A 26,552-nucleotide genomic window follows, 5' to 3' on the forward strand; every position below is an offset into this window, starting at 1 on the left:
AGTTTGTTGATCGTTCAGACATTAACAGTGTTAAAGGTGTCCAGTTGAGCTGAATGTTATCAGTTGTTCGCTCAGAGACAAAATGTACAATGTATCAATTATGTGCAATTTACTTTAAGACATGGAAGCAGAAAGTTCACACTTACAAAGCACTTTCAAAATGTCTTTATTTTGGTTATTTAAATGTTTTTACATTGATGGAAATAAGTACTTTTTGTTTTGAAAATAAATTGTTCACTGAATACATTCATCTCTCTCTCTCTGTGTTTCACCATGATTTTCAGGTTTGATCGTCCATTGTTAAATCTTCATCTGTTCCAATACAGCCGTATATCTGGTTGCATCACAACAGTCTCTTGCATGATATATTTCAAAATATTTTCTATACATTTTCTTCCTCTCTTTAAAACTTCATTGCACACAAAATGACAAAACTATTTTCATAAGTTCCTGGCACACAGTTGAAAATATTTGTATTATTAATTTCTTTAAAACAGGTATTTGTTGGGGATTTCTGATCAAGAAACAACATTTTCAAATTAGATCTAAACCTAAAAAGCCCTAAACATATGTTCTGTTCCAGATTAGACTGATTAAAGTAACAGTGAATTAGATATGTCCTTAAAAATATATGTACTATACAGATGTTTTCAGGTCCATTTTAAACATTACAGTACAGTAAATAAACAAGATGTAAGGGACATTTAATGATGATGTAAAGGATGCCATCTTTCATCGATTTCCCTTAAGTTTCCCTTAAAATGTAAAGGGTAAGACATTGAGATGATGAGACACTGGCAGTTATATTTTAGACACTTCTATGCAAATACAATTTAATGTGAGCTGTACAAAATTGCCTCCAACTCCATCTTAACTCAATAAAATCTGTGCTCCAATGAAAATATAAGATCCGTGTAGTGTATTAATGCATACATTATTTTAAAAATCCATGTCTTGAAAGGACATTTAGTATTTTATGTTGTTTAAAAACGGATTAAAAAGAGGGCATTGTATAAACAGTATGTTAATGCTTCCTCTTTAAATGTGCAATTCTGCGTTTATGTTATTTTTTCAATGATAATCCAACGTGTTATAACAAAGAAAAATCACAGTCACAAGATAGAAATTACACATATTCACACAAAAAACAAACACAAAAACCGTAAGACAGGCACCTTCCACACGAGAATGAGTTGACAAACTGATGATAAGATAATAGCGTCAAAATGAGTTATATTAAATCATGGAGCCACATTTAAAGATGTAAACAACATTGAAATGCTGGCTTTGATGCAAAACTGAATTTTGCTTTCTTAAAGTCCCTTATCACTAAATAACTCTAACGTTTGGCCTGAGGGTGGCGCCAGAGGAAAGGCCATGTTTTTGTCATTCAAAATGGTTTACACTCTGTTGAGTAACATCTCAGACATCGCCATCTTTTTAGCAACGACAGAGTGAAATCAAAGGAAGGCAACAGAAAAAAGCCTGTCTGACAAGATGTGAAAGTGTGTTCTGCTCTTTCTTTTCCCTTTTAGTACGTGTGCACATACACACAGTTAAACTGATCACCCTAACCCTAAAATGGAACCAAGACGGTTGTTGGATCACCCAAAGTCTCTGATCAGTATCCTCTTTATCAGTCTCGTATCTGTGTGACTTCTGCGTGAACCAGCTCTCCGTGATGTAAGCTGTCGGCTTCCAAACAGCCCCTGGAGAAGAGTTTTGAGGGAAGGACAGGAAATGTGGTGATGTGGAATTAAAACTGGAGCGTTACTCGCAGGCCAACTTGCTGTCAAAGCTCGACAGGCCAATGGCGAAGGCCTGCAGTGCACACATGGGGTAGTTGAAGTCCAGAGTGAAGATGTCTTCAGCCACTCTGCCGAACTGCATGACGATGTAGTCAGCTGGAGGTATGGGAAACATCAGGTTAATCATCAGTGAAAATGTGTGAGGACAAACAGTGATTAGTGCTGAATACTTACGGTCGTTGTCGTGAACTATCTGAAAGTTTTTGACTGATGCTTGAGTGACGCGGCCGTGGAAGTTGAGCACGTAGGACTGGGTGTCATCGTTCCACACGGGGGCTTTGTTGTGCAGCTCGATCAGGTTGTCCAGAGAGTGATTCTGCCACCTGCTCAGAAGGCTCTCCAGCTCCTGTAATACCAACATATTCAGGTTTTTATTCATTCAGTTGATGCTCGTATTTAAAGTGAGGTTTTATTTATCTATTCAATATCATACATGAATATCATACATTCTCCATACAACAAAGTCCAGGGGCAGATACACAAAGCAACAAAACATTACATAAAGTAAAAAAATAAAAATAAAAAAAGGAAAGTAAAATACATTTTGATACTTCAGATTAAATATTTTTTAAATATCAAAATAGTTTTGATTGCCCTTCTTATTCCTTATGTTTTTAATAGTGCTAATATATTGTTTAGATTCTTGATAGAAATGTAAAAAATGTGGTTTGGAGTCAGCCCATTTCTTTTTATGGATATGCAATTTCCCTAAAAATACAATTAACTGCACAAAATCTGCGACCGTACTATCAGCCATGAAGTACATAAGAATGTCTCGAACCTGGAGTTGAATCTTTTGTCCCGTCTTTCTTCTTATAAAACATTCTACTTAAAGTGAATATTTCGTGAGCATCGGACTCACGTTTTGAGGTCGTACGGGGACTCTATCGAAGTTCATGTTCATACCCGGAATGATGACAGTCATCTTACGTGGTCCTTTGAATCCCAGCACGTTGGTCTCCTGCCAAGTGGAACAGAGGGTGAGACAGTTTCACTTTAATGTTATGAAATGCAGGGGACTTTGTGTGCATGTCACTCACGTAGCAGATAGCAGCCATCTCCTGTCGGGTGTTGCTCTCTTCCAGCAGCGTCCCGGGGTGTTTGCAGGGATTGGTGCCGTTGTCATACACTGTGAATTTGGTGCCCATGAGGTTGGACCTGATAGAAAACAACACAAAAGGTTCACACCGTTTGGTATTTGGCACAGATCTGAGTCATGGGTAGTAGCAATGTTCTTCTTAAAAGCAGCCAAACATAACTAGGACTTTGACAAAAACCTTTGACACAGCTTTGAAATATTCTGCTTCAATTCATATTTATTGGCATTTAGCCTTAACATGTTCAAATTCAATCAAAAAACGGCACACAAATTGAGGATTTTCTGAGGATTTAAATATATCTTTTTAGGGGGATTTCAAAACATAAGCAGAGGCTTTGAATATAAGAAATGACACATGGTACAGCATAGAAACAGCTATTAATTCATGCTTTGTACACAGTTTATTAACAGCATTGCAAAGACTTGCTAAGTGTCTGAAATCTCAGCTCAAATGTAGTTTATTTAAAATGCCATCTAATGTAGCTATTTAACAGACGTGTTGATCGTGTCATAAACGTGAAAAACTCAACTTAACTGTATCTTCAGGGGGATGTTAGCCAGATTTCAGTTTTAACTTTGAGACGTATGTTTATGAATGCTATCAGAAAATGACAGAGACAATGTGTTCTTCAGTGGACAAAAAATAAATGGCTTTTTACCTCAGTTTTCCTATGAAGCTCTCCCCCTCTCTCGACAGATCAGTGGCATCCACTGAAATAAGATAGTTGGATGTCTTACTCTTCTTCCTCTTCCTTCCTGCCAGCAAGAAGACCTGGAAAGAGACAAGAAAGACACATATGTTATGTATATCTTTACTGTACACTTAGGCTACAAACGCCACTATTCTTCAATCATTATTACATGTTACTTGTTAGACGCTTTTATCCAAAGCGACTTACATACTCAATACTGTGGACAATCCCCACAGGAGAAATTTGGGGTGAAGTGTCTTGCCCAGGGACACAACGACATGCTGACTGCAGTGGGGTTTGAACCTGTGACCCCCTGATCCCAACACCAAGGCTCTATCCACTGCGCTACACGCCTCCCAATCATCTTTATCATGGTGTTTTTTCTGAGGCTACTCACTCTCTTGCCATCCTCTCTCTCCATGTGCATGAAGTAGGTGGGGTAGAGGCCGCGGTCCATGCCCTTCTTGTCCCGGGTTATTCGACATTTAACAGTAACTCCACGTGGAGCAGGAAGCAGGACAAACTCCTCCAGGTTGGCCACATCGAGTGCGCTCTCTGCTGTGGGAGATCCGGAGCTCCCCTCCTGGGAACAACACAGTGCTTAAATAACAGCATTTTTAGACTGTATTTCACTGTTATGTGGTATTGTGTCATCTACGCCTGGTGTATTTGTTACTCACTGGAATGTCCTTGCCACTGGCGGCAGAGGCTGGTCTGGTGTCAGCGTTGGGGGACAGGGAGCGCGTTCGTTCTTCTTCACCATCGTCCTCATGCTCGCTGTCTTCATCAAAGTTCATACTGCCACACAGACCTGGAGAGAGAGGGGGCAGAGATGTGAGAGGCCTTTCTTTTTCTACACAAATCAACACAAGACAGAAGAGGAAAATAAATCCCAGAGACTGTGCATATAGTGGTTCAAAAGTGTGTCCCGAGGTGGATTTCACAGTTTCTTTTGGTTCATCTATGGTCTTGGATATGACAAATAATTTCTCACGAGCTGATCCAATAACAAAGCATCAGTTGAAGCAAAAATATTGCAGTAAAATTGTATAGTTAGGCTACCTTTTTCTTTACACAGGGAATTATTTCAAGTGTTTAACAGCAAAAGATGAAAGTGGATAAAGCCTTGCAAATGTAACTAAGCCATATTTGAACTGCTTCCTATCAAACAGAACAACAATGAAGTCAAAGCGGCAACGTTTAAAGCTTGAACTTATCATTATGAAGTTAACGCTGATTGCATACTAATGGCAGTAGAATAAAAACACCATTTGGTATTAGATTGGTTCCTAATAAGCCTTGCTTTAACTATGCAATTCTGCCTGCCACTGGGTACGTCTCTTCAGAAAATGAAGGCTTGGGTTAGCACACAAAGTGAAATGCGTAAAGGTATTTGTTTTCCCGTACGAAATTGGTAACTATCTCCAGTAACTGAAGAGTATCAATGAGTAATCCTTGCAGATAGTTTCCTGGGTTGTGGGTGGGGTAACATTTCCCATTTCCAATTTAAGCTCTGCTCATCATTCACCTACCGAAAGATCACATTTTGCTCATGGCCTCAATACCTGTCACAAACAATGCATCTTTTTCTGAGCCTGTTTCTGCAAGGTTGACATTAATGTGAGCAGATGACCCATAGCTTGCATCTGTGTGCTTGTGGAGAGGCAGCGCCGTGCAGTCGTGCAGATGAAAAATGACTCACTGATGCCGCTCTGCACTGCTTGAGACATCTGTCTCCTCATTGATAATTTGATTTATCTGCCTGGTCACAGCTGTAGTCCACTTTAATGTGCTGTCAGAAGGACGACAGTGGTCCACTGGTATGGAAATATCTCAGTAAGCAGTGTGTCTATGATACATATGTAAAATTATGACATTTAACTTGAAATGATTGACCAGAAATTAAATGAATTACAATCATGTGGTTGGTAGGACATTTGATGCAGCATTGTCCCTATTACCGGATATCCAATCTTTAGCTTTGAAGTGATTACATAATATTAATTTGAGCACACCGGTGGTAAAGCCTGCTTCTTCACACAGCCAGAGCATTTTAAATTTGGCACACAGAAGAGCCATCCTGCCACCTGGGCCAACATGTCCTGAGCACTGGCCTGTATGCAGAATTGAACAAGAATAATGATGTGACGGACAACAGAGCCACACACAATGTTTATACTGGGGTTTTTACAAGAGATGCACCCAAGAAGTGCAGCTTTCCCTGAGAGAAAGCAAATAGCGTTATGAAGTACCGATAGAAAATGCTAGCTTCCCTCTAACAGTGGCAATAGAGCTCCAATAAACACACCGAAACATCTTGTGTGAGACCAACCATTTGGAAAGAGGAATTCTCTACCCAACAACCTATTGAATAACACCAAAAAAGATAGATCAAGTCAGAAATACTTGATTGAATGAGCTGATCAAATATGAATGTTCCACAGACTTTGTCATTCTTCCATTTCCTCAGGGGTGGGTGTATTACACGGAACAGAGAGCCAAAAAGACCTGCTCTCGGTTCTGAGGACATATTCCTCCCGCTTCAATGGGCTGACATTAACAATGAGACCTTTAATTATACAGAAGGACGATTTGCTACCGTCACAGTAAAGCACAGGCAGAAGATGTCTTCCGTCAAAGTCTCCAAAACCCGTTTCCACTGCACGTTGGCCAATACAAAAATCATTTTTTATTTCTGTATGCAGCACTTAGAAAGGTTTTTCCTCTTTGAAGCGAATCCAGTAGCACTTAAAATGGTGTGCCTGTTGAAAGCTAATGTGCCTGCTGAATTCTTGCTGTTTTGAGATTGTATGTTCATGGTTGAATGCACTTATTGTAGGTGGCTTTGGATAAAAGCCAAAATAAATGTAATGTAATGAAAACATTTGTTATGCTCCAAGGCAGCGGGTGGATTAGAAGAGAACACTTCTTCCATAAAGTGTATAAGTGCATGCCATGTTGGCTGCTAATGTGGGTAGCAGTATCTATAGTGATGCCAAAGATGAGCACTGCAGTGTGAACAATGCCCCGGGCCTATTATTAAATGACCCATTTCTCACTGCCTCCCCATCAATCACACCACTGTCTTCTCCATTATTCCACACTGCAGCAGGGGGGTGATTAAAACATCTTTGGGGATGTATTCAAAAATCCGACTTTGCTGAACAACAGCGGCTAATCTGGAGTGATTTGGAAGAACAACTACATTAACACAGAGTGGAAACAGCATCAGGGGACTCCACAGCGTCAGGGAGGAAGGCGAGTAATGCAGCGGGCGTGCTCATGAAACCAAATTTGGCTCTTATGTTTGACTGAAGACGGTACGTCCCCTGAGCGCAGGATACAAGTCAATCAGAGGGCTTTGTGGATTTGAACTGTCTTAGTAAGAAAATGTGTGCCTTAATAAGAATGTATGGAGTTAGTTAAATTAATATTCAGGCACAAAAGTGTAATTTTCCATCAATTACTAAAAAATCTCAGACTTTTGAAGCTTTGTTCCAAATTATGCAACTATATTTAAACTCTCTTCACGAAATAAAAACAAAAACCAACGTGAATTTCCTCTTTTAAAGTCAACCTATCCCAGGACTCACCTTGTTTCTGCAGTAACTCGTGGATATCTGTCTTTGGCTGCAGCAGCGTCTCAGTGTCTCCATCTCTCTCAGGCTCCTCAGCAACAGGGGACTGGGACTGGGACTGGGACAGAGTCTGGGACTGGGACTGGGACAGAGTCTGGGACTGGGACTGGGACAGGGTCTGGGACTGGCTTACTGACAGGATTTTCATTCCCAGATCAGGAGCTTCAGAGCCGAGGAAAGCTGCCGGGCCATCGATACCTACAGGAGATGAGCGCAGTCAGAGGTTTATTAGATTAGTTGTAAATGTGGTAATTACACAGAACTGTGTCAGGGCAAGTCTGCAGCACAGTAACACCAATTACTGCATTATCTTTAGTGTATGCTGTGCATTTATGCAGCGGCACACTATGAAACTGCCTTTCAAACAGATACATTTCCTGCTTCTTTATATCAAAATAATGTAGCACTGGATGTGATTCCTTTCTCTCTCCTCTTTTCTGATTAATGTGTAATTGTATGCTACTTATTACCTATTGGCGCTTAGTCCAGCTCACAGGGGTCATGGGGAGGGTGTTATTTTTGTTTGTGTAAGGGAGCTGTATCTATGTTCCTTCACATTGTATGTATGTATATTATACCATGTTGTTCTGCCTTAAATACATACAAAATTGATCACAAAAAAAACTTGAATAATTGCATTTTTAAGTAACATATTTTTTTTTTTAAAACCATTCTGTTATACAGAATTATTCCAACATATTTATAAGATTAAAGAAATAAAACACAATTTTCCTCACCATCAATGATGACATCGTTGGTAATGTGGACCTGTGACTCCACCAGAGGGGCCTGCTCCTCCCCCCGCCGCGTCCTGGAGCGCCGGGGCCGGGCCTCGGTGTTGGGCTGCACCATCAGAGGCTCCTGCCGCTTCCTCCGCTGCTTCTGCTCCAGCAGGGCCCTCTGTGGACCGGACACAAGAGCAGAAACGCTGTGAAAACCTCAGTCAGATGTGAAGGCAAAGGAGTGGGAAACAACTACATGCATATATACATTAGGCTTCTATTCAGAGGGTAATAACATTAGTATGCATGATGAGTTCCAACCTGTGCCTGTCAAAAGGTACTGCAAATGACCAGGAGGATAACATTAACATGAAGATAACTGAGGCTAATGGGGATTATTTTAAAATCATTTTCAGAGTGTCCTTCCAGTTGTTAAAATATTCTGCTTTGAGATAAAGTGTTGCGGCAACAGACCAACACTGCCATTTAACTGCGACAAAAACCCATCTAAGCTGAATAGGTAATTAAGCCACACCCTCGACAGTGTTTTTGTGAATCTCCTGGTGCTAAATCCTCCCTGTTAGGCAGCAGGATACATATTGCATAGCTACATAATGGGATAAGTGACTCAAAGCATGAATATTTTACATAATAGAAATGGCAACCTTGCAAGGTATAGGTATACTAATCTCGTGACTTAAATCATGAGATTAGTGTTAAACACCCACACTGCATGGAAGATAAACACATAATACAGGTTATGTGACTGTGGGATGACTCACACAACAAGAAAATAACCAAGAAGGGGCTAAAATAATTAACCGAAATAAAACCCAACAATGATTCCAAGGGCTGAATACCTCTGAATGGGTTCACTGAATAGCCACTGGTGTTTTGTTTGATTTTAGGCTGTATTCGATATCAAAATTCACAGTTTTGTTAATTTAAACTGTCAGGGTTAGACCAAAATGTGCAGTACATTTTCAACGCCGCAAGCTGTGCTGTGTATTTTGTGAAGAAATTAGGCAGATCCAACAATTCTGTTATTTAGCATAATGACTACACAGCATTGCTTTAGGTACCGTGGTATAGCGGATAATGATTTATGTTGAGTTACAATAAAAGGCAGTAAATGCATCCTGGTCATGCTGTATCCAGTGCCCCCCCGGGCCCCAGTGTTTGTGGTCAGAGCAGCCGATGGATTACACAACGCATTAATTAGAGCGTCAAATACACAACAAGTCTTGTTTAGTGAAGCTGTGTAGCGAGGCTTTGTCTTGTATTTGCCAAACCAAAAAGCTTTCATAACCCATCAGTTACTGAGAAAATGTGTTTGAAAAGATGTGTGTCACTGTTTCTTCCCCTCAGTTCAACCACAGCATGATCTGCTCCCACTGCATGTGGTGACTTATGAGGGAAAATGTGTATAAATATAATGTTTTTTTACATAGAGGCATAGAAAATCCATAAAAACCAATAACCACCCATTGACAACAGGTGGGTTAAGATTTTAAAGGTACAAGTAAAAGATGATTTTCACATGAGCTTTAAAATATGGTCATAGATTTGTTATCATTTCAAAATACTCTGCTTTTAAAGGACCCCAGGATTTGCATTCCTGGCTAAAAATAAAGGCGAGAAATGCATAAATCATAAAGCAGAATTATCATAATGACTGTCATTACCGTTAGTGTTAAATATGCATGTGAAAAGATAGCCAAATATCAAAATGGTAATACGGGAAAAACACTACTGCTGATGATGATTACATTTAATGACCTGATGATGGATTCCAAACTTTTGGAAACCGGCTCGAGATACACTTTTTGTTATATTCCATGGAATGCTCTTAACATCCCGATAGCAATGAATAGCTTAAGTGCTTTGACAAAAAATCCATAAAAAAATGTCATCTGTGGAAGCCGTAATACTGTAAAAAGCACGACCAATCATCTGAGCCGGCCCGGCTAAAATAACTGGATGGCCTACCTGCCTGTCAGCCTTCCATCTGTGCACAAACTTATCTCGTGCCCTCATTGGTCATGTGCGCGTTCGTGTGTGTTGGAGGAGGGGCTCTGTAAGGAAGTGGCAGATTTTTTCTGGCTGTGTATTTTCAAATTCTAGCGCACTCGAGCTGGTTTCTCCAAAATTACCTACCCCACCTTTAAGCTAAACATTATATTTTATTGATTTTTCTCAAAGTAAGTGTTATTTTCTGGATTAGTGCGATCTGATTTAGTCTTCCTTTTGTTTAGAAGAGGTCTACTGAATTAAGTAAAACGGCATCAGAATCACTTGAACATGAGACTAAAGTTATGTCCAAAGACTTATTTTTTCCGCCTGCGTGGTCAGCCTTCACTCTTGACTTATTCTTCATTTAATCAAAGTCTGACCACATTGTATCGCCTTCCCTTTCTAGCTGCTATTTTAAGCCGATCCATTGTAATACTGCATTGTTTTGTAAAGATTTTGAGACCAGGATGTGACTTCATTCAAGCTCCACATACAGTATTTCCTGTACCAGCCAAAACATGAGATAAAGTACATTAAGGTATACATCTGAAAAAGTGAGACAAACTGTATAAAAATGTGTGTCTTTTCAAATAATACAACAACAAAAGTTTAATGAAGTCAGTGAGAGATTACTGGGTGTCTGAATTTTCTTTTGGTTTCTTTTTCTATCAAGAACAAGCATCCAAACTGTTATTATCAGACTTGTAAAAAGGAAATATATCAGAAAAATAAATATAAGAAGTTACCAACCCGTTCCATTGACATCCTTAACAAGTGTGATTCAAAATAACCGGTGTCTTTATAGAAAAAACACCACAAGTCCCGTTTGTCTTGAGGTCAGATGTAAGTACGTTCTCCCCCAAAGAGCAGCTCTCCTGCTGGGCATGACTCCCTGTCCCTCACCCCTCTCCTGGATCTGGAGTGTGACAGCTGAAACACCGACAGCCTCCTCTGCACTTTGTGCTCCTCTGACAGAGAAAAGGTCTGTCTCAGGCAAATGCTGAGCGCCACTGTGTGTGTGTGTGTGTGTGTGTGTGTGTGTGTGTGTGTGTGTGTGTGTGTGTGTGTGTGTGTGTGTGTGTGTGTGTGTGTGTGTGTGAGAGAGTGTGTGTGTCTGTGTGTGTGCGCGGCCACCGATTCTAACTGAATCAGCCGTCGTTAGTGCTACAGCAGGAAGGAGAGAGATAGAGGGAGAGAAAAAGGGAGGGAGGTGCGCTCAAAGTGAGATACGGGGAACAACCACAGTGCTCCTAATATTATTCTCTGATTATTTAATTGTATTATTTAAAATAGTATGGAAGAAACACAGTAAACTTTTAGAGTTTACATTTTTGTTGTACTGTTTCTGTTGGCAGCTGTCACAAATCCCCCCCGCCAATAAATGCTAACACACCACTGTGTTTATGTTTAAAATAAATGATATTTATTGTGGTATGTGCAGATCTTTATCTTAACTTCTGAGGTTTTCATTTATTTTATTGGAAATTTTTCTTTGACTTCTTATGTTTATTTAAATGTCTTTATCTTTTTTACTTTATACTTTATGATAATAATGATTTAATTTGTTTTAATGTATCTTTTATTTTTAGTTCATTCTAAAATGGATTAAGTGTAAAAAAAAGTCAATCCCCCCCCCCAGATAAATAAAGTATTGTCAGTTGGGGTTTGTAAACACATTATTAAAGCTAGCCCCTCCTCCCGGACTCAACAAGGGGTCGGATGATGGCGAGGGGATGAAAGCCAACCCCTTTGTCAGCTTTGCGCTTCACCTCGCTGTATTTGCATTTGCGTGTCCTCCATTTTAGTTGCCTCTTCTTGGATGTGTGCTTCTGATCAGACACCTTGTTGCTATGTTTTTGCAGAGGTTACAGGTATAGACAATGCCACACACTTCCATAAGATTAGGGAAGATTGAGAGGGATTATTTTTGTTTATTGCTTTATGGAAAATCCTACTCCTCTGGCTTTTAATATTTATCTTCATGTTACATAAGAACAGAAGACTAAAGTGAGGTTGTTAGGACAGCATAACTGAGCCACAGTGGGACACACACACACACACACACACACACACACACACACACACACACACACACACACACACACACACACACACACACACACACACACACACACACACACACACACACACACACACACACACACACACACACACACACACACACACACACACACTTAAAGCCAGGCGCCTGCACTAAATCCTTCCCTCTCTTTGAACTCACCAATCTGTTCCTCTCATTCCTGTCTGCCTCATGTGTGAGATAGTGGAGAAAGGCTTCCAGCTTAAATCAAAGCTCTACAACCCCGGCTCTTCAGCAAGGTTTGGGATAAAGCATCTTACAGAGACTCAGGGGGGGAAAGGATGAAAAGAGAACAAATGTGAAACAGAAGAAGGGCGATGTCAGGTTATGGGGGGGATGAAAGAAAACTAATTCAGACAGAGCAACAAAATTCCAAGTGACCGGGCAGGTGAAAAACAGAAGGTTTCCGAACCAACAACATTAATCGCTAAATTGCACACCACTGCGGTGATAACAAACTCCTGCCAACAGCAGGCACCCCTGGGTGACACCGCAGTGGCAGAGCACAGGGTCATCTCAGGACTGAGATTTAACTGGTTCCATGCTAAATCATGACAGGTTAGCTTTCAAAACCACCATCCCTGTGTGAGATAGAGCCGAGGGCTTAATCAGGCTAAAGGGGCTGCTTTATAGCTGTAAACAACACAAGATGCTGATGGAAGATTGCTGTTATATAAATGTAATTGACGGTACTGTTAGTTTGCTGCTAAACTGCCCTGTAAATACAGAGTGTGCTTCCCTTTGTGTGTGGTAAGCGGGAGGGCAAACAGCTTTTCAACCGCAGTGAAAGTTGTGTTTTTGAATGGCTTACTACCACGAATAGGGATTGAAGCACAACATTTTTGTAGATGAAAAGATTGTATGAATTTCAAAATGTTATCTAACTTTGTTCAAAGTAAATGTTGAGCTTTGAATCCTCGTAAACAGTCCTAGGTCACTGGAAACTGTGAAGAAATACAGATTTTCAACAGAATATTTACAAAAATATAAACAGCTTTGGAATGATTCAAGTTTGTTCCTACCTGTTTTTCCAGCTTCTGTTGCATTAGACTGGCACTGTCGTCTTCAATGCCACTACAGAGAAACAGAAACACATTTTCTCGTTCAATATTTCGCACACATTAATCTATAAAAGCATCTTCACTGAAGTTTTCCTTATAAGCACAGTAGAGGTCACCACTGCTGTCGCACAAACCACAAGGCAATCAAAATGTGTTAAGGCCTTCTGTGAAATAATAGTAGAGTTAAGTGACAGTGGTGGCAGTTTTATAAGCAAGAACAACTCTCCTTCTTAGCTTTTTGGTGAAACATAGCATGACTGATTCTCTGAGAAAATGACAGAAAGAATATAAGAAAGCAGTTTTTGATGGAGAGAAGGAAAGAGTTACGGACCGTCCACACAGCAGCGTTAAAAAATCTTGAAACGCTTCTGCCCATTCACTTTGAATGGGGTGACGTCACTTTGCCTCACTTTTCGCCGAACTGCATTGTGGGCAGGCGAGCGGAGATTTTCAGGATTTTCAGGATTCAAAGTTGAGCAATGTTCAACTTTTGAAGCTGAGGTGGAAGCGTCAGCCAATCAAATCCCGTGTATGCAAATCTGACAGTTCAAGCGCTAGCCAATCAAACCGCGAGTATGCTGGGAGAGACATACCGCAGGTCATTTCCTCATATTCCAAAAAATGGAGGAGAAATTAGCGGTAGGGAATCACCCGGTGCTTTATGACCAGTCCCTATTTACCTACCGGGATATAAACCGGAGGAGCCAGGCATGGAGGGAGGTGGCAGAGACAGTGGTAGGTTTTCGCCTGTTTGGGGAGTTTATATCCAGTTTACTTCAAACTTTTTTGCTTCGTATATCGGGGACGGGAGATTCATGTGATTGGTTGTTGGTGCCTTGCTCGCAAAAAATCCCCAAGCTTCAGATACGCCCACCTCCAAGATTTTTTTAACGCTGCTGTGTGGACGGTCCGTTAAAGCTCCAGCTGGGAGCCTTGAAGTCTATCCTCTGAGACTTCACCCTAGACACCTGTCTGAAGGGACCGGGCCCTTGTTGCTTAGCCACAGTGAGGGGAGAGAAAGGCAGCAGCAGGAGACTTTACTATTGAAGTCTTAGTCAGAGAGTCCTGTCTCTCTGTCAGACACTGGCTGATGCAACGTGTAGGTCGCCAACTCATGGATGTATAAAGAGAATGAGGTCAGATCAAAGTACGGATAAAACATTGGAGGTGGGGCCCCGTTCATTCCTATGAAAGTTGCTTAGAGGAGCATGAAGCTAAAATGGCCCGACTCTCAGGAATAGAAAATAGACAGAGCTTCTGGTAATCTTTCACATCCATTGGGACCATAGAGCATGCAAATTTGAGTTTTCCTTAGGCCCCGCCTCCAATCTATAGTGCCAAGACCGGTCTCCATCAGTCAAATGAAAGGAAAAATAACTCTAGATTCACATTTTAAACCATTTTATAACTTTAAAGACCTAATGATTTAAAAAAGGCCTATTTTAGTGTTTGCACTTTGTATTTGATTTACCTATGTAAGTCAAAGTATTTTTTGGCCCAAGTGATTGACATGGAAGTTGTAGTACCACCGTTTGGCCAATAGGAAAATGGGCTTCAATGGCTGGCTCACTTCCTAGGGGCTTGCACTAACTCTTTTTCTTTTCTATTTTACTGTCGGGTACATTTATAAATAGCTCATGCTCATATCTCGGCTGGACTTTAATTAGTTTCTTTTTTTATAAAAGGATTAAGAGTATAATGAGAAGTTTTTTAAATCACATATCTCTCCATCAGCTAAGCTCATCTGATACTGCTCACCCCTCAATGTCTATTTCCCTCAATCACATATTGTCCTAAGCTCTTGTGTGTAGGTGATGACACACACTGCATAACAACCTGAGTCCCAACAGCTCATCTTCAAAGGACAGTCACAGAATCTCATAAGGTGACGAACACCGGAAACCCATTTATGTCAAGATGAACACAAGGTCTTTAATTCCCCTTCTTTTAAGCCAGCATGGGCTTGAGTCATGATCTGTCAACTCTAAGTCAAAATGAGTCATCTCGCACCAACATGTCATGTCAGCTCTCCAAGTATCCCTCACTGTTGACTTTGGCTACAGATAGGTTCCCTGGGAGGCCATTATGGAACCAGAGGACATGTTCTTGCAACAGGGAGAAGAGTAAGAAAACAGGATGATAGTAGTTTTTAATTACACTTACGGGACTGTCAGAGAGATGGTGAGAAAAGAGACCTGAGGGAAGTCACTACAGCTTTTTGTATATGTTGCAGAGACCTGGGGATTGGGAAACTTACATCACAGTTTTCCAACACTTAAACAGAGTTTGTGGTACCATTGAAGCGATTTTTGTCGGAAAGGTGTGATTAAACATTTGTGTGGTAGCTTTGACATAGAAATGCATGTTTCCTTGATGTGCCACACGGTAGCGACCGATGACGCCAATTTAGTTTAGGCAAGAAAAAAAGCATGTTACCATCTTTGACACGCCGTTGTCACGATCTTGGTGTTATGTCACGGTTTTAGTGTTGTCTGTCTGGTAATGGGTTTTGTTTTGCTGTCCTGTTCTCCCTGTCTCTTGTTTTCCTTCCTGTGTTTTTCCTCCTGTGTCTGATTGTCTCATTGTGTTCACCTGTTGCCCTTGTGTTTCTGCCTCCCTAACCCAGCTGTTTCTTGTCCCGTGATTACCCCTCTCTGTATTTAGTCTTGTCTTTCCCTGTGTTCCCCTGTCGGTTCATTGTTTGTTTTTCCTGTCTCCCTCCATGTCAGTCACGGTCAGTCTTTCGGTAATGTTTTTTCCTTGTGCTTTCGTTGTGTTTCATGTTTTTTGTCATCGGCTTTTGTAATAAAGCTCGCTTTTGTTTATAGACCTTTACCCTTTTTGTGTCTGCATTTGGGTCCTACCTTTTCCACAATTCGTAACAGTGATCATAACAGACGTAAAGCAGTTGGCCATGTGTCAAAAAAGTTGTGAGGAGTCAGACAAATAATGAAGATGAATACAATATATTGCAACATCAACAAAGACAAAATGTAACAGAAGAAACAAGGATACAAACATTGACCAAAGAGTTACAATCAAAGAAGACAGAATAACATTAAAGACCCTTGAATTGACATTTGGTTGGATTGGATTCAGCTCCATATTTCATTTGAGGATTGACGGGTGCACAAAAGAGTGCTTTCAGTATTGGAGCCCTGCATCTCCAACCCTTTATTTTCACTGTTCAGGACACAGCTGGGGCCAGAGTTAATGTTCCTGGCCCGCCTAAATATGTCGGTATATAGCATTGAAATACTGTAGAAGCCTCATATTCAAGGAAAACTACAGAATAATTGGTCTGCTGCTTCGAAAAGACCTAAGGTAAGGCAGAAAATAAGGAATTTGTTTTGCCCTTTTGCAAACTGAATAGAGTGTTTACACAGTCTAAAATAGCCTTTAAAAAACTTCCGTTAACCCTGTGATTGAAGTGTGTGTGTGTGTGTGTGTGTGTGTGTGTGTGTGTGTGTGTGTGTGTGTGTGTGTGTGTGTGTGTGTGTGTGTGTGTGTGTGTGTGTGTGTGTGTGTGTGTGTGTGTGTGTGTGTGTGTGTGTGTGTGTGTGTGTGTGTGTGTGTGTGTACCTTGCTGTTGAGTTAGAGGAGAAGCTGGCAGAGCTCGAGGGTCTTCGGGGAAAATGGCAATTTGGCAGCAAATAGCACAGCACATGTGGAAAATAAGAGGGTGAAACAAGATCAGCAGCAAGATAGAAAAATAACAAATATCTATGAACATAAGCAGCATCCGATATTCCTATAAGGTTTTACGAATTCATTTGTAGCGTGAATGAAACAAGAAAGCAGCAGTCTACGCTGAAAAACTGAACCGTTGACTTTAATTACATGTATTATGTCAAGAGATGTCACATAACTGTATTAGGTTGGTTCAGGGGTCTGCAACCTGCGGCTACGGAGCCGCATGCGGCTCTTTAAGCCCTCTGCTCTGGCTCCATTGAGCTTAGACAAATAAGGAAGGAATAAGGAAATTAAATGAAAATATTTGTAGGAATATTTATATTTTGTTGCACGGTTGAAAATGTTTCGTATCTTGTATTTTGAGGTGATACTGTGACGCATAAATAAAAACAAACGGTTTGAATTAGGTAAACTAAAATACGCGTCACATCCTGCTACGGTCCCGCGCCAGCGCCTTCTCTTGCAGGTGAATAACCTGACCCCCGGCTCAATGAGCGAACTATGGATAAATTAAATAAAAGAAAAGTATCGGAGGAACACAGAGGGTTTAATTCTGCGTGGACAGTTATATGCTTTCACAGCAAACGATGCTGGCTTACCGATATGTTTGATATGTGGAGAGAAGTTGTCAAAGGTGCTGCAGCCTTTACGTATTGGAGGAAAAAAACGGAAGAGGAAGACAGCTGATGATTTTCAGTCATAATTCAATCAGTTAACTCTTTTTAGGGTGCAGCTATATGTTTTATTTATTTCAAAGTGGGCCCATTTTAATGGTATTTATGTTCTTCAAATGTGCAGAGGACTCCCCAAGTGCTGTGTTGATTTATTTTAAAGTAGGCCTGTGTATTTTTTTTAATTCTCCTTATAAGAGTTATTTGTTTATTATTAGAGGTAAACAGTTTTCTATAATATAATAAATGCAAAAGAAATGTAGTTTTTGTCTATGATATGACATTATATTCAACTTTATAAGCTATCAAGCTATCAAATATGTTTTGCGGCTCCAGACAAAAACATTGGTGGAAAAGGGGGCAAAATGGCTCTTTTGGTCAAAAAGGTTGCAGACCCCTGGGTTAGTTGAAAGCAAAACATATAAGTTTAAATGAAGAATATTAGGTTCAACTTAATATTATTGCTTTCAACTAACCTAATACCGTTATGTATAATTTGTTGACATAATACATTTAATTCAAGTCAACGTCAGGAACTTAGCTTGGAAACTGGATGGTTGCAGGTTCGAGTCCCAGTGCAACCCATAAAAATAGGTCATGTTTGTGCATTTGTCAATTTCTAGTGTATATACCAGAGTGAACTTTCACCTTGTGGCATTGATAAGGTTTGTCTTCTCCTTTTATCAAACAAGCTGATGATGAAGTCAGCTGAAGAACAGGTGCAACGTAAAATAAAAGGACAACATCCTTCAGAGTATTATCATAAACACTTCAATCTGTTGGGGGTTTAGATAATGTCCTCTAATGCACACTTCCTGAGAGTCTCATCACAGCTGTGTGTGATCAATGTTTCATTAGTCCGTCAAAGCTTGGGTGACTGGAGAAGGATGAGCCCCTGTTGTCCCTTCCTTGTGTGTCAGGCGAACGTAACCATGGAGATTTGAGCTCCTTCAACAGCGCACCTTCACCAGCATTGATTAAAAAAAAAACCTGTGGCCAGTTCTGGGGCTTCACTGTAATTGGAAGTCTTAGCACTGTGCCTTAAAGATTTACAAAGCGGCAGAGGTGTCACTTCTGTTCAGCTGCAGATTAAAATCATCATATTTGTAAGGACGTTTGTCAGAGGCATTTGAATGGAACCGGCTTACTTATATTGAGAAATGTTTTCCAATGCTATAAATAATGAAGTCAGGTGATAATTGTGAAACTGCTGTTGATTCCGGGTGCAAAAGAGGACAAGGTGAACAGTGTGTTCCCTTTTCAGAAGACAAATGTAAAAGTTATTGAGACATTGCACGGCTTTAACCGGAGGGACCATCTTATCGGAACACTTCATTTATTCTGTTGTTCATTTTAATTAAAAGCCTTCCACTTTGCCACTTCAGAAAATCATTCGATTAGCATAAGGTAATGTCTGTCACAGGCCATTCAGCTTCCAACTAAGAGAGGATACAGAATAAAAGGAGGTCTGATGAGATTAAATGCGCAATTTCCTGCAGAGTTTACATACTTTACTTATGTAAGTTCGATTTTAAATTTATAATCACAAATCTTAACTGAATGTCCAAAAAATCGTCAAAGGAAAATGCGAATGAATGCTTCTTTTAAATTCACTACCATTATTAGGATTTGGATGATTGAGACAGGCAGTAGGTATAGCGCCAATTCTTCAGTAATAAGAGGTGTGTCCTACTGGTCCAGTGTAATAAAACAAGGTTGCACTAGTTTGGAGTCATTAGGTCACATGACATAGAAGCTATTGAAAAAAAATGTTTTTAATAAATTAAAAAAACAGAACATTTTTGCATAAAGATAGTCATATAAAACAGAGAAAACACTCAAATCCAATATAAAGAGGAGTGTCCATTGTAATTATATAATGCTGTATTAATGTAGAGTCACTGTGCCACATGACATGACAAATTATTTGGTTTCAATGAAAATAAATGCTTATTTTTTTCATACAGATATCAGGACAGAGGTATTGAAAACAACCTTGGTTTTGTGTCATTGAAGCAATAATTTATTCATGGTCCCTAAGTGAATCCCTGTGGTTAAAAGCAAGGGATCCGATGTGAGCTAACTGCCTTTTAACTGCCAGCATTCTGTGAAACTGAGTGAGAAAAGGGTCTGTTGAATATCCAACCGCAAATTAACTTTGCCACGGTAAATAGTCTGCCAAACATTTCCAAACCCAATGATCAAAGTCTAGCTGAATCCTCAACAAACTGGATCACTAATGAAGGAAAATATGGTTACATAGGTCATAATGTCAACATTAACTAACAAATTGCTAAGAGGACAGTGACAGTCACATCAGCTGTTTCTGTGATCACTTGGATATTCTCCACACAGCCTTAGTTTCATTAGTGTTCCAATTAAGCAGCCAATAACATACGGGGGGGGGACAAAACCCAGCTTGGATACACACACGCAAATCACCAACTCTGGTTACAGCTCTGAATAAGTAACGACATGGTGGCAGAAACATGAGCGAGAGCACATCTTTGACTGCAGGTCAGCCATCAGCTGGACGGGGGGGGGGGGACACACACACTGGAAGAAACATCAAAGAAGTGCTGACTTCTCAGTCTCGCAGAGGCCCTGAAAAGTCAATACAGTTTGGAGAACTGTATTGAGTGTGTGTGTGTGTTTTAAAGCAGGAGCCAGTCTTCCTACAGGAACACATAAACTGTAAGTCTTAGTGAGCACACAAAGCAAGAATAGTGCCTGACTTTTTATTTAATATATAAGCCTCTGCTGCTATAACGCGGTAAATGTCCCCACTACGGGACGAATACAGAATTTCTGATTCAGATTCGGAAGAACCATTTTAAAACAACTGCCTCTATAGCTGCAAGTTAGGGTGTGAATCTATCATGGTTTGATTCAATTTCGTATATATTGGGGTCATATCATTTCCTGATTGAAAACAAGTCCTGATTCCATATTGATTCTCGAAACAGAATACATAATGGAGTTTATATATTTTTAAAAGGTTATATAAACAGATTGCAATATAACCACAAGAAAAACCTAGCACAAACGAAGCCTTTGTATGTTAAACTTAAACAGATAAACACTTTGTAATATTGTTAGTATTGCACTATCCTCAGTGAATTCAAGAATAACAGTTTCAAGTTTGTTGATATGTTTAGACTAATTGCTTACACAAATGTGTGTGTAGGATAACTGTCCATCAGTTGCAGTAACAAGCTTGTCATATTATGATTACAAATTGAGTTTGGGAAGATGTGAATCAAGTTGATTTTCCTCCTAGTACTAAAATGTGTCTGTGTGCAGCTACCTGTATGACCAGCGGCTGTAGACAGGCTGAGATCCAACATTCTTTATAGTGTCCATGGATGCGGCTGCAGGAATACTAGTCCCAGGCTCTACAGTCTACAGTATCACCAAAATCCTTATTCACACTGGAGCTCAGAGTCACTGTGCAGTTCTACAAGCTAACAGTGAGCTTGCCGGCTCCAAGATCTCTGCTATTATGTCCCTGACAAAGAGTAGCTATGTCCCACCCAGGGGAGTGACAGCTACCGGCGCTAAGGCAGACTGAGGTCGGAGGCTTGGAGCCGTTACCATGACTTCACACCTTAGGATACCCACAAGGGTTCAGCTAGGGATAGGTATGGAAGTGATGGGCTTAAATGCTAGTGCCACAACCACACATTGGGCACAAAGTCTGAATGTTCTATGAATTTAAGCAAAGTATTCCCAGTAACTATATATACATTTCTAAAGAAAACTTTCTGTTGCAGCTCATTTCCTGTGAGTCATAAAGGGGGGACTGCATATATCAAACTACATACGCACATTCTGTCTACCATCTGACTTTTTTGCAATAGCAGGAATTTATTTATCTTAAAATAGCCGAAATAGCTTTTCTAAAAAATTATGCTTCGTCAACATTACTGGATTTCTGTATGCTCAACTGTCAGCATGTGAGTAACCAGTCAGTGTTCCGCAAAATCATATTAAAAACACATACCTTTTTTAATAAATGTGGCTTAATAAACTGAAACCTATATATTACTTTCTAAAAACAGATCTTGTTGCTAGGGAACAAAACCCTCCAAATCGTTTTGATTTTTTTGGGAGAGAAAATGAAGATTATGTTTATGCCTGTTTGTCCCGAGAGACAGCTGGAAAATGACATATAGGTCGGCTGATGATAAGCAGGGGGATCAATCACCAGAGGGAGTAATTATTGAGCTGAAAACAAATGATGGAAAAGCTACAGGAGTTGATAATAATACCATTTCCCTTGGGGGGGGACACTCTACTCATGACACTACAATGATGCATTACTTTGTATTGGCAGCTTTGACGAAATGTCAGCTGCTGCCCATTAGGTGTTTTAATCTTCTAATGGTGAAAGAACATAGATGTATTGGATAGAACAGCAGAAACTATAACTTAAGTGAAATGTATGCAGCGCACACAAGGGAAAAGTGTTTCCATTTTAAAAACCAGGTTTTTTTTTTCAGTGTCTGTGTGATTGAGCAACAGATACTGTGGCCAGCTGGGTCATATTGTAAGTGTTTGGAATCCACTAAACAACCGCAGTAACTCACAACTCAACCACAAGCCCTGAATGTAGTTGCAAAGTTCAACCAGCATCTCTGTGGAGAATTATTTTTAATCGACTGATTTATAATGAAGGTGGTATGATGGTCAAGGATGAGGACTGAATTCATAAATTCCTTGCTCCTTGAGGTCCTTGTGGTTGGAAAAACCCGCAGTGACACATTGCATAATATTAAAAAGTCGACCAGGAGCAGAGAAAAGGTGCCTTCACTCAACTGTCTTTAAACGTTGCTCACTACAACTGCTGAGTCAGCCATCTGTGAACTTTATAACACAAACTATCCGAGCTACGGAGCAGTGTGCATCCCAGCATGTGTGCTGATAAGGAATGAATCCATTGCCTCTAACATTTCTAAACTGACACAGTTTTCCTTGTGTCAAATCCCATTGTAAGTTAGACATCAGGGAAAACAAAGTAACTCGTCATTTAGCTGATACAGCAGGCTCCAAAATGTTACGGATGTATTTAGAACAAAGAAAATGAAACAAGAGAAAAGAAAATAAACCACATATTTGTTTGTGGTGCAGGCAATTCAAATACTTTTCACATCGCTGTGACTATAATAAGCAATATGTTACATTATGTGCCTATGCCTTGTATAACAGCCCTTATCAACAAGCTGAAAAAGTCAAATATTCAGACTGGAACTTTAACAGGAAAGGGTGGGAGCTACATTGATTTGTATCTCCCTGCACAAGGAAAGCAGACCTCTGCTTCAGTGCTTGATACGGTGTTTAGTAGTCCATCACGCACACACACATAAGATCCATTTTCCTAACACCTGTTTGCATAACCAGCAGAGTGTACATCAAAAGCAAAGTGTAGGAAGCACTATGGTTCATTATGTGTAGGACTGACAGTGGCTATCATCTTCTGTTACATTAAAATATAGTCAAATCCAAGTTTTGGATTTAGGCTACTGACTGCCTTACTTATTTACTTAATTATTAGCCTATTATTACAGCTTTAGACGCTCATTTGGGGTTGTAAGGACATACTACTTTGCAGGAATGCTTTGACACAGAAATAGACAGGACTAAAAGGCATGCTCCAACATGACAGGCAAACATTTTTTTTCTTTTTTTTGCCTCTGGCTTCACAAAACGTAAACCTAGTCAGTGTTTGGGTGTCTTCCACCTTATGAGCTATGTCTAAGATGCATATGACTTGATACATTGTAATTAAACAGAGAACGGTGGAGTCCAATTCAAGTCATTCCACATACCCAAACTCGATGCAATCCTACATATTCACGGAGCTATGATGTAATTGTGTTTATCTAAATTAAATCGACGGAAATACCTACGGAAATTGCTCATCAACAAAAAAGACTCGATAGAGGTTGTTCGCTCACTATTAATGAAGTCTTTCTTTCCAAATGGGAATTAGAACTGGCTCTTGGAGATGTTGTTTGTGAGCAGGCAAACCTAATCAGTATCAGAGCCCGTCGTGTTGGCGGTGATGTAGCTGTATTATTAATATACTTCCATGGTTATGCACATTTTAAAGCGGTTTTGTGCTGTGACACTCCGACTGTAAGCTCGCTCCCTTGGCTTGACAATAAATAGTTAACATAAAACATCAAAACTAGTAATTTCGACTGCCATTTATGCCCATTTACCATTTGGGGGTTGTTATAGCTAGCTTGTTACCATTAGAAGCTAACGTTAGCAGCCTCAGACTCCACTGTATGCAATGGAGCCTTTATAAAAGTTGTGGGCGACAGTCAAGTTTTTTCGCGAAAAACCAAACTGTGACGACACCGGTTAGCTTCTCGTTTCACAGTTGGTCAAACAGAACAGATACTAACACAAAGAACATGCGAGGTATGTTTTATTTTACCTTATGCTGTAGTAACTCATGTTTATTCACGGTTGCTAAGGAAGATCCTCGTGCGGCAGGATACTTTTTGTGGACGCGGTTGAGAAGAGCTCTGTTACTCGGTCCTTAGTTACCGAGCCGACGAAGAACGGGTGTTCCTATTGGTTGACCGATTACTTACGTGGATGATGATTGGAAGAAATTCTAGAGAAGGGTGGAGAGCTTTCTATAAATACAGTCTATGAAGAGCTATTGATTGTTTATATTTTTACCATGTAAATATGTTTAAAGCTTACAATAAGAACACCTATTTCAGAAACTTGGATTAATAACTGGTTTTGTTAAGGATTTGCAACAGTAACCATGACAACAAGTAGACTTGGGTTTAAGACATAGGCTACATACTTTGTTACACACAATGTTATTCCTTTCTGAGTGGCCACACATATTTAATTTAGTTGTAGACTAAGAGAGGGCTTAATAAACCAATAATTAAGTTTGCTGTTTGGAATTGTACTTTTATTCTATATATTTATGCAACGCATTTTGAAAAATAGGGTTTAAGTTAAACAGAATTACAAATAATCACCAATAGCAGAGTTCAAATTGTCTTTCAGCCGCAACCATGGTTTTATTACAAAAGTGACTCGAGTTTTTACGTTATTGACAAAATTGTATAGGGTTAGATTAGATCCATAAGGCATGTGATATCATATACAGCTCATAGACCTGCTAGACCTTTTTTCTCTCAAATCTGCAATAAACATCGAGAAGCATAATACTAAAACAACTAGCTTGTATTGCAAAAGGTCAGAATTATGTATGAATATAAAGGCGGTCACTAATTTGCAACATAGTCTATAAAAATACAGTACAATTGGGATGAATCTCAATAAATAGGAACAAATTATAACTTAGATATTGCAGTTTAGATTTGCTCATTATTTAATTTGTACGATAAGTATCAGGGTTTTGAGTGGGTGGGTGACAGAAAGTTATTTAATAACATCCTTGGTTTATCATTATGATGTTCAAAATAAAAAAAAGGTAAACAGTAAATGAACTGAAATATGATCATCACCTTACACATCACAGTAGTTTAGACAAATAATTATAGAAGAAGCAGTCCAATGAATAATCAATGTCTTTTTTCATCATTGCCTTCTATTCTTCTTACCAAATCAGCTGTGATTAAACACATCTGAGTCCGAGAGATGGCCCCTCTCTTTTAACAACAACATCAGACCCCTCCTCTTCCTCCATGTCACCTTCAACCCATAATCCCTCTCTGGTGTGTCAGCCACTAACATTTCAGGTAGCTGATTACATGGTGGTGTACATGGCTGAGCCTGTAGCAAGTGTGGAGAGGATGAGGAGGGATGACTACTCCCTTCTTGAATTACTTTTGGAGTGTCAACATCAGGTGGTGGACTGACACTGCTGACCTCAGTGGTGCTGTGCGTTTTGGAGGCCGGTGTCGCATCACCATCTGCTGGAATACTGCATCTCTCTGTCACTTGAATAGATGGATTTTCAGGTGGGTCCAAACACCTACTGGAGGATGCAGCCTCATTGGAAAGTGTCTTCACATTCCTTTTTCTGAATGTGGATGTCTGTCTCTTTGGTGTGTCTGAGTGCTTTGCAGTCCTTTTGATTTGGCACGCTCCCTGTGGTTGATTTCCTGTTTCACACACATCGGGAGACTCTGAAGATTTATTTGTGTGTGTACTCCTTTGTTGATTAGATTGGTCTCTTGACCTTGTATGAAACGATAATGAGGGGAATTGGCACACACTCTTTTTCCTGGACAGCTGACTGGAATTGTCAAGAATGCTTGTGGCAGAGAGGCACTTTTTTCTTCCGCCTCGTTTCACTGGGAGTGCAGCTGCAACTGAACGATCAAATTCTGGTCTTACCTAAAAAGAGTAGAGGGGAATACACTTTCAGTCACATATCAAATAATTATAATTCTGCAAAGTAACTCCCCAGAAAGGTCAGGTTTAACTGCAGACACTTACATTTAGAACACATTATGTGATATGAACACTGGTGTTTAAAATAAATGAACTTACCCAAGAATTTAGAGATGAACTGTTCTGTGTCTCTGTGAAAAACTCTTTGGGATTGAGTGCTGCTCGGACTTCAGGTACATTTTGGAGTCTGACTCCACGCACAGGATGCTCCAGGAACGGCAGGGGAGGCTTCTCTGTCTTTTTGGCTTTACGGGGCATTAATAATGATCATTCCTGAACACCTAGTGGAATTAAAACATCACTTAATGTAATTTTCTGGTTTAAATACTATACACTAATGACATGTCCAGGTCTACGGTTAAGAAGTCAACATTTAGCTGTGTACTTTTGAACGTTTTAATTCTAGCACGACATAGAACTTACCTAAATGTTATGCTTCGCGCTAGACATAGTTATTATTGCAAAAAATTAACCCATGCATAAAACGTTAGGTATTCCATTGTTGTTGTCAACTAGGAACTTCCCTTGTTTTCCGTCATCCTGTTACTTACCATTTCCCGGTTTCCACCAACGTCGATTCTGATTGGGGGTTGGATCATATGGTATTTTTCTCTGGATCGCTATTGGTGCACATGTATACCACGTGATCAGAGTTAC

The 26,552-nt window shown here is 39.9% G+C and overlaps 2 protein-coding genes across 5 annotated transcripts; both read right to left on the minus strand.

Annotated features, from left to right (window-relative positions):
• Window positions 1–6: 6 nt before the first annotated feature.
• zmp:0000000711 (tubby-related protein 3) lies at window positions 7–24,044 on the minus strand. 3 transcript variants are annotated; one of them, XM_034133634.1, is made up of 12 exons: window positions 23,944–24,044; window positions 16,717–16,758; window positions 13,096–13,147; window positions 7,975–8,137; window positions 7,193–7,435; window positions 4,280–4,410; window positions 3,997–4,182; window positions 3,567–3,679; window positions 2,849–2,966; window positions 2,671–2,769; window positions 1,983–2,154; window positions 7–1,904 (listed from the first exon to the last, which is right to left on the minus strand). In XM_034133634.1, the coding sequence occupies exons 1-12, from the start codon at window positions 23,961–23,963 to the stop codon at window positions 1,771–1,773; spliced, it is 1,473 nt and encodes a 490-aa protein (XP_033989525.1). In that variant the 5' UTR covers window positions 23,964–24,044; the 3' UTR covers window positions 7–1,770. The 3 variants fall into 3 exon arrangements, with proteins under 3 accessions (XP_033989525.1, XP_033989526.1, XP_033989527.1); XM_034133635.1 differs by lacking the exon at window positions 16,717–16,758 and having other exon boundaries at window positions 23,944–24,027; XM_034133636.1 differs by lacking the exons at window positions 13,096–13,147; window positions 16,717–16,758; window positions 23,944–24,044 and adding an exon at window positions 10,723–10,997 and having other exon boundaries at window positions 8–1,904.
• Window positions 24,045–24,522: 478 nt separating this feature from the next.
• Window positions 24,523–26,471, minus strand: rhno1 (RAD9-HUS1-RAD1 interacting nuclear orphan 1). Of its 2 annotated transcripts, none has more exons than XM_034133556.1 (3): window positions 26,447–26,471; window positions 25,995–26,176; window positions 24,523–25,838 (listed from the first exon to the last, which is right to left on the minus strand). In XM_034133556.1, the coding sequence occupies exons 2-3, from the start codon at window positions 26,151–26,153 to the stop codon at window positions 25,104–25,106; spliced, it is 894 nt and encodes a 297-aa protein (XP_033989447.1). In that variant the 5' UTR covers window positions 26,154–26,176; window positions 26,447–26,471; the 3' UTR covers window positions 24,523–25,103. The 2 variants fall into 2 exon arrangements, with proteins under 2 accessions (XP_033989447.1, XP_033989446.1); XM_034133555.1 differs by lacking the exon at window positions 26,447–26,471 and adding an exon at window positions 26,319–26,439.
• Window positions 26,472–26,552: the final 81 nt, after the last annotated feature.

This window comes from Trematomus bernacchii, unplaced genomic scaffold, assembly GCF_902827165.1.
Source record: "Trematomus bernacchii unplaced genomic scaffold, fTreBer1.1, whole genome shotgun sequence".
Classification (NCBI taxonomy): Eukaryota; Metazoa; Chordata; class Actinopteri; order Perciformes; family Nototheniidae; genus Trematomus; species Trematomus bernacchii.

Coding starts and splice junctions, on each gene's coding strand:
- zmp:0000000711 (XM_034133634.1), bottom strand. CDS start 23,963: ATGAGTTACTACAGCATAAG. Junction 13,148..16,716: donor TCCTCTAACTCAACAGCAAG/GTACACACACAC, acceptor GTTTCTCTGTAG/TGGCATTGAAGACGACAGTG. Junction 8,138..13,095: donor AACAGAAGCTGGAAAAACAG/GTAGGAACAAAC, acceptor TCCGGTCCACAG/AGGGCCCTGCTGGAGCAGAA.
- rhno1 (XM_034133556.1), bottom strand. CDS start 26,153: ATGCCCCGTAAAGCCAAAAAGACAGAGAAGCCTCCCCTGCCGTTCCTG. Junction 25,839..25,994: donor GTTCATCTCTAAATTCTTGG/GTAAGTTCATTT, acceptor TACTCTTTTTAG/GTAAGACCAGAATTTGATCG.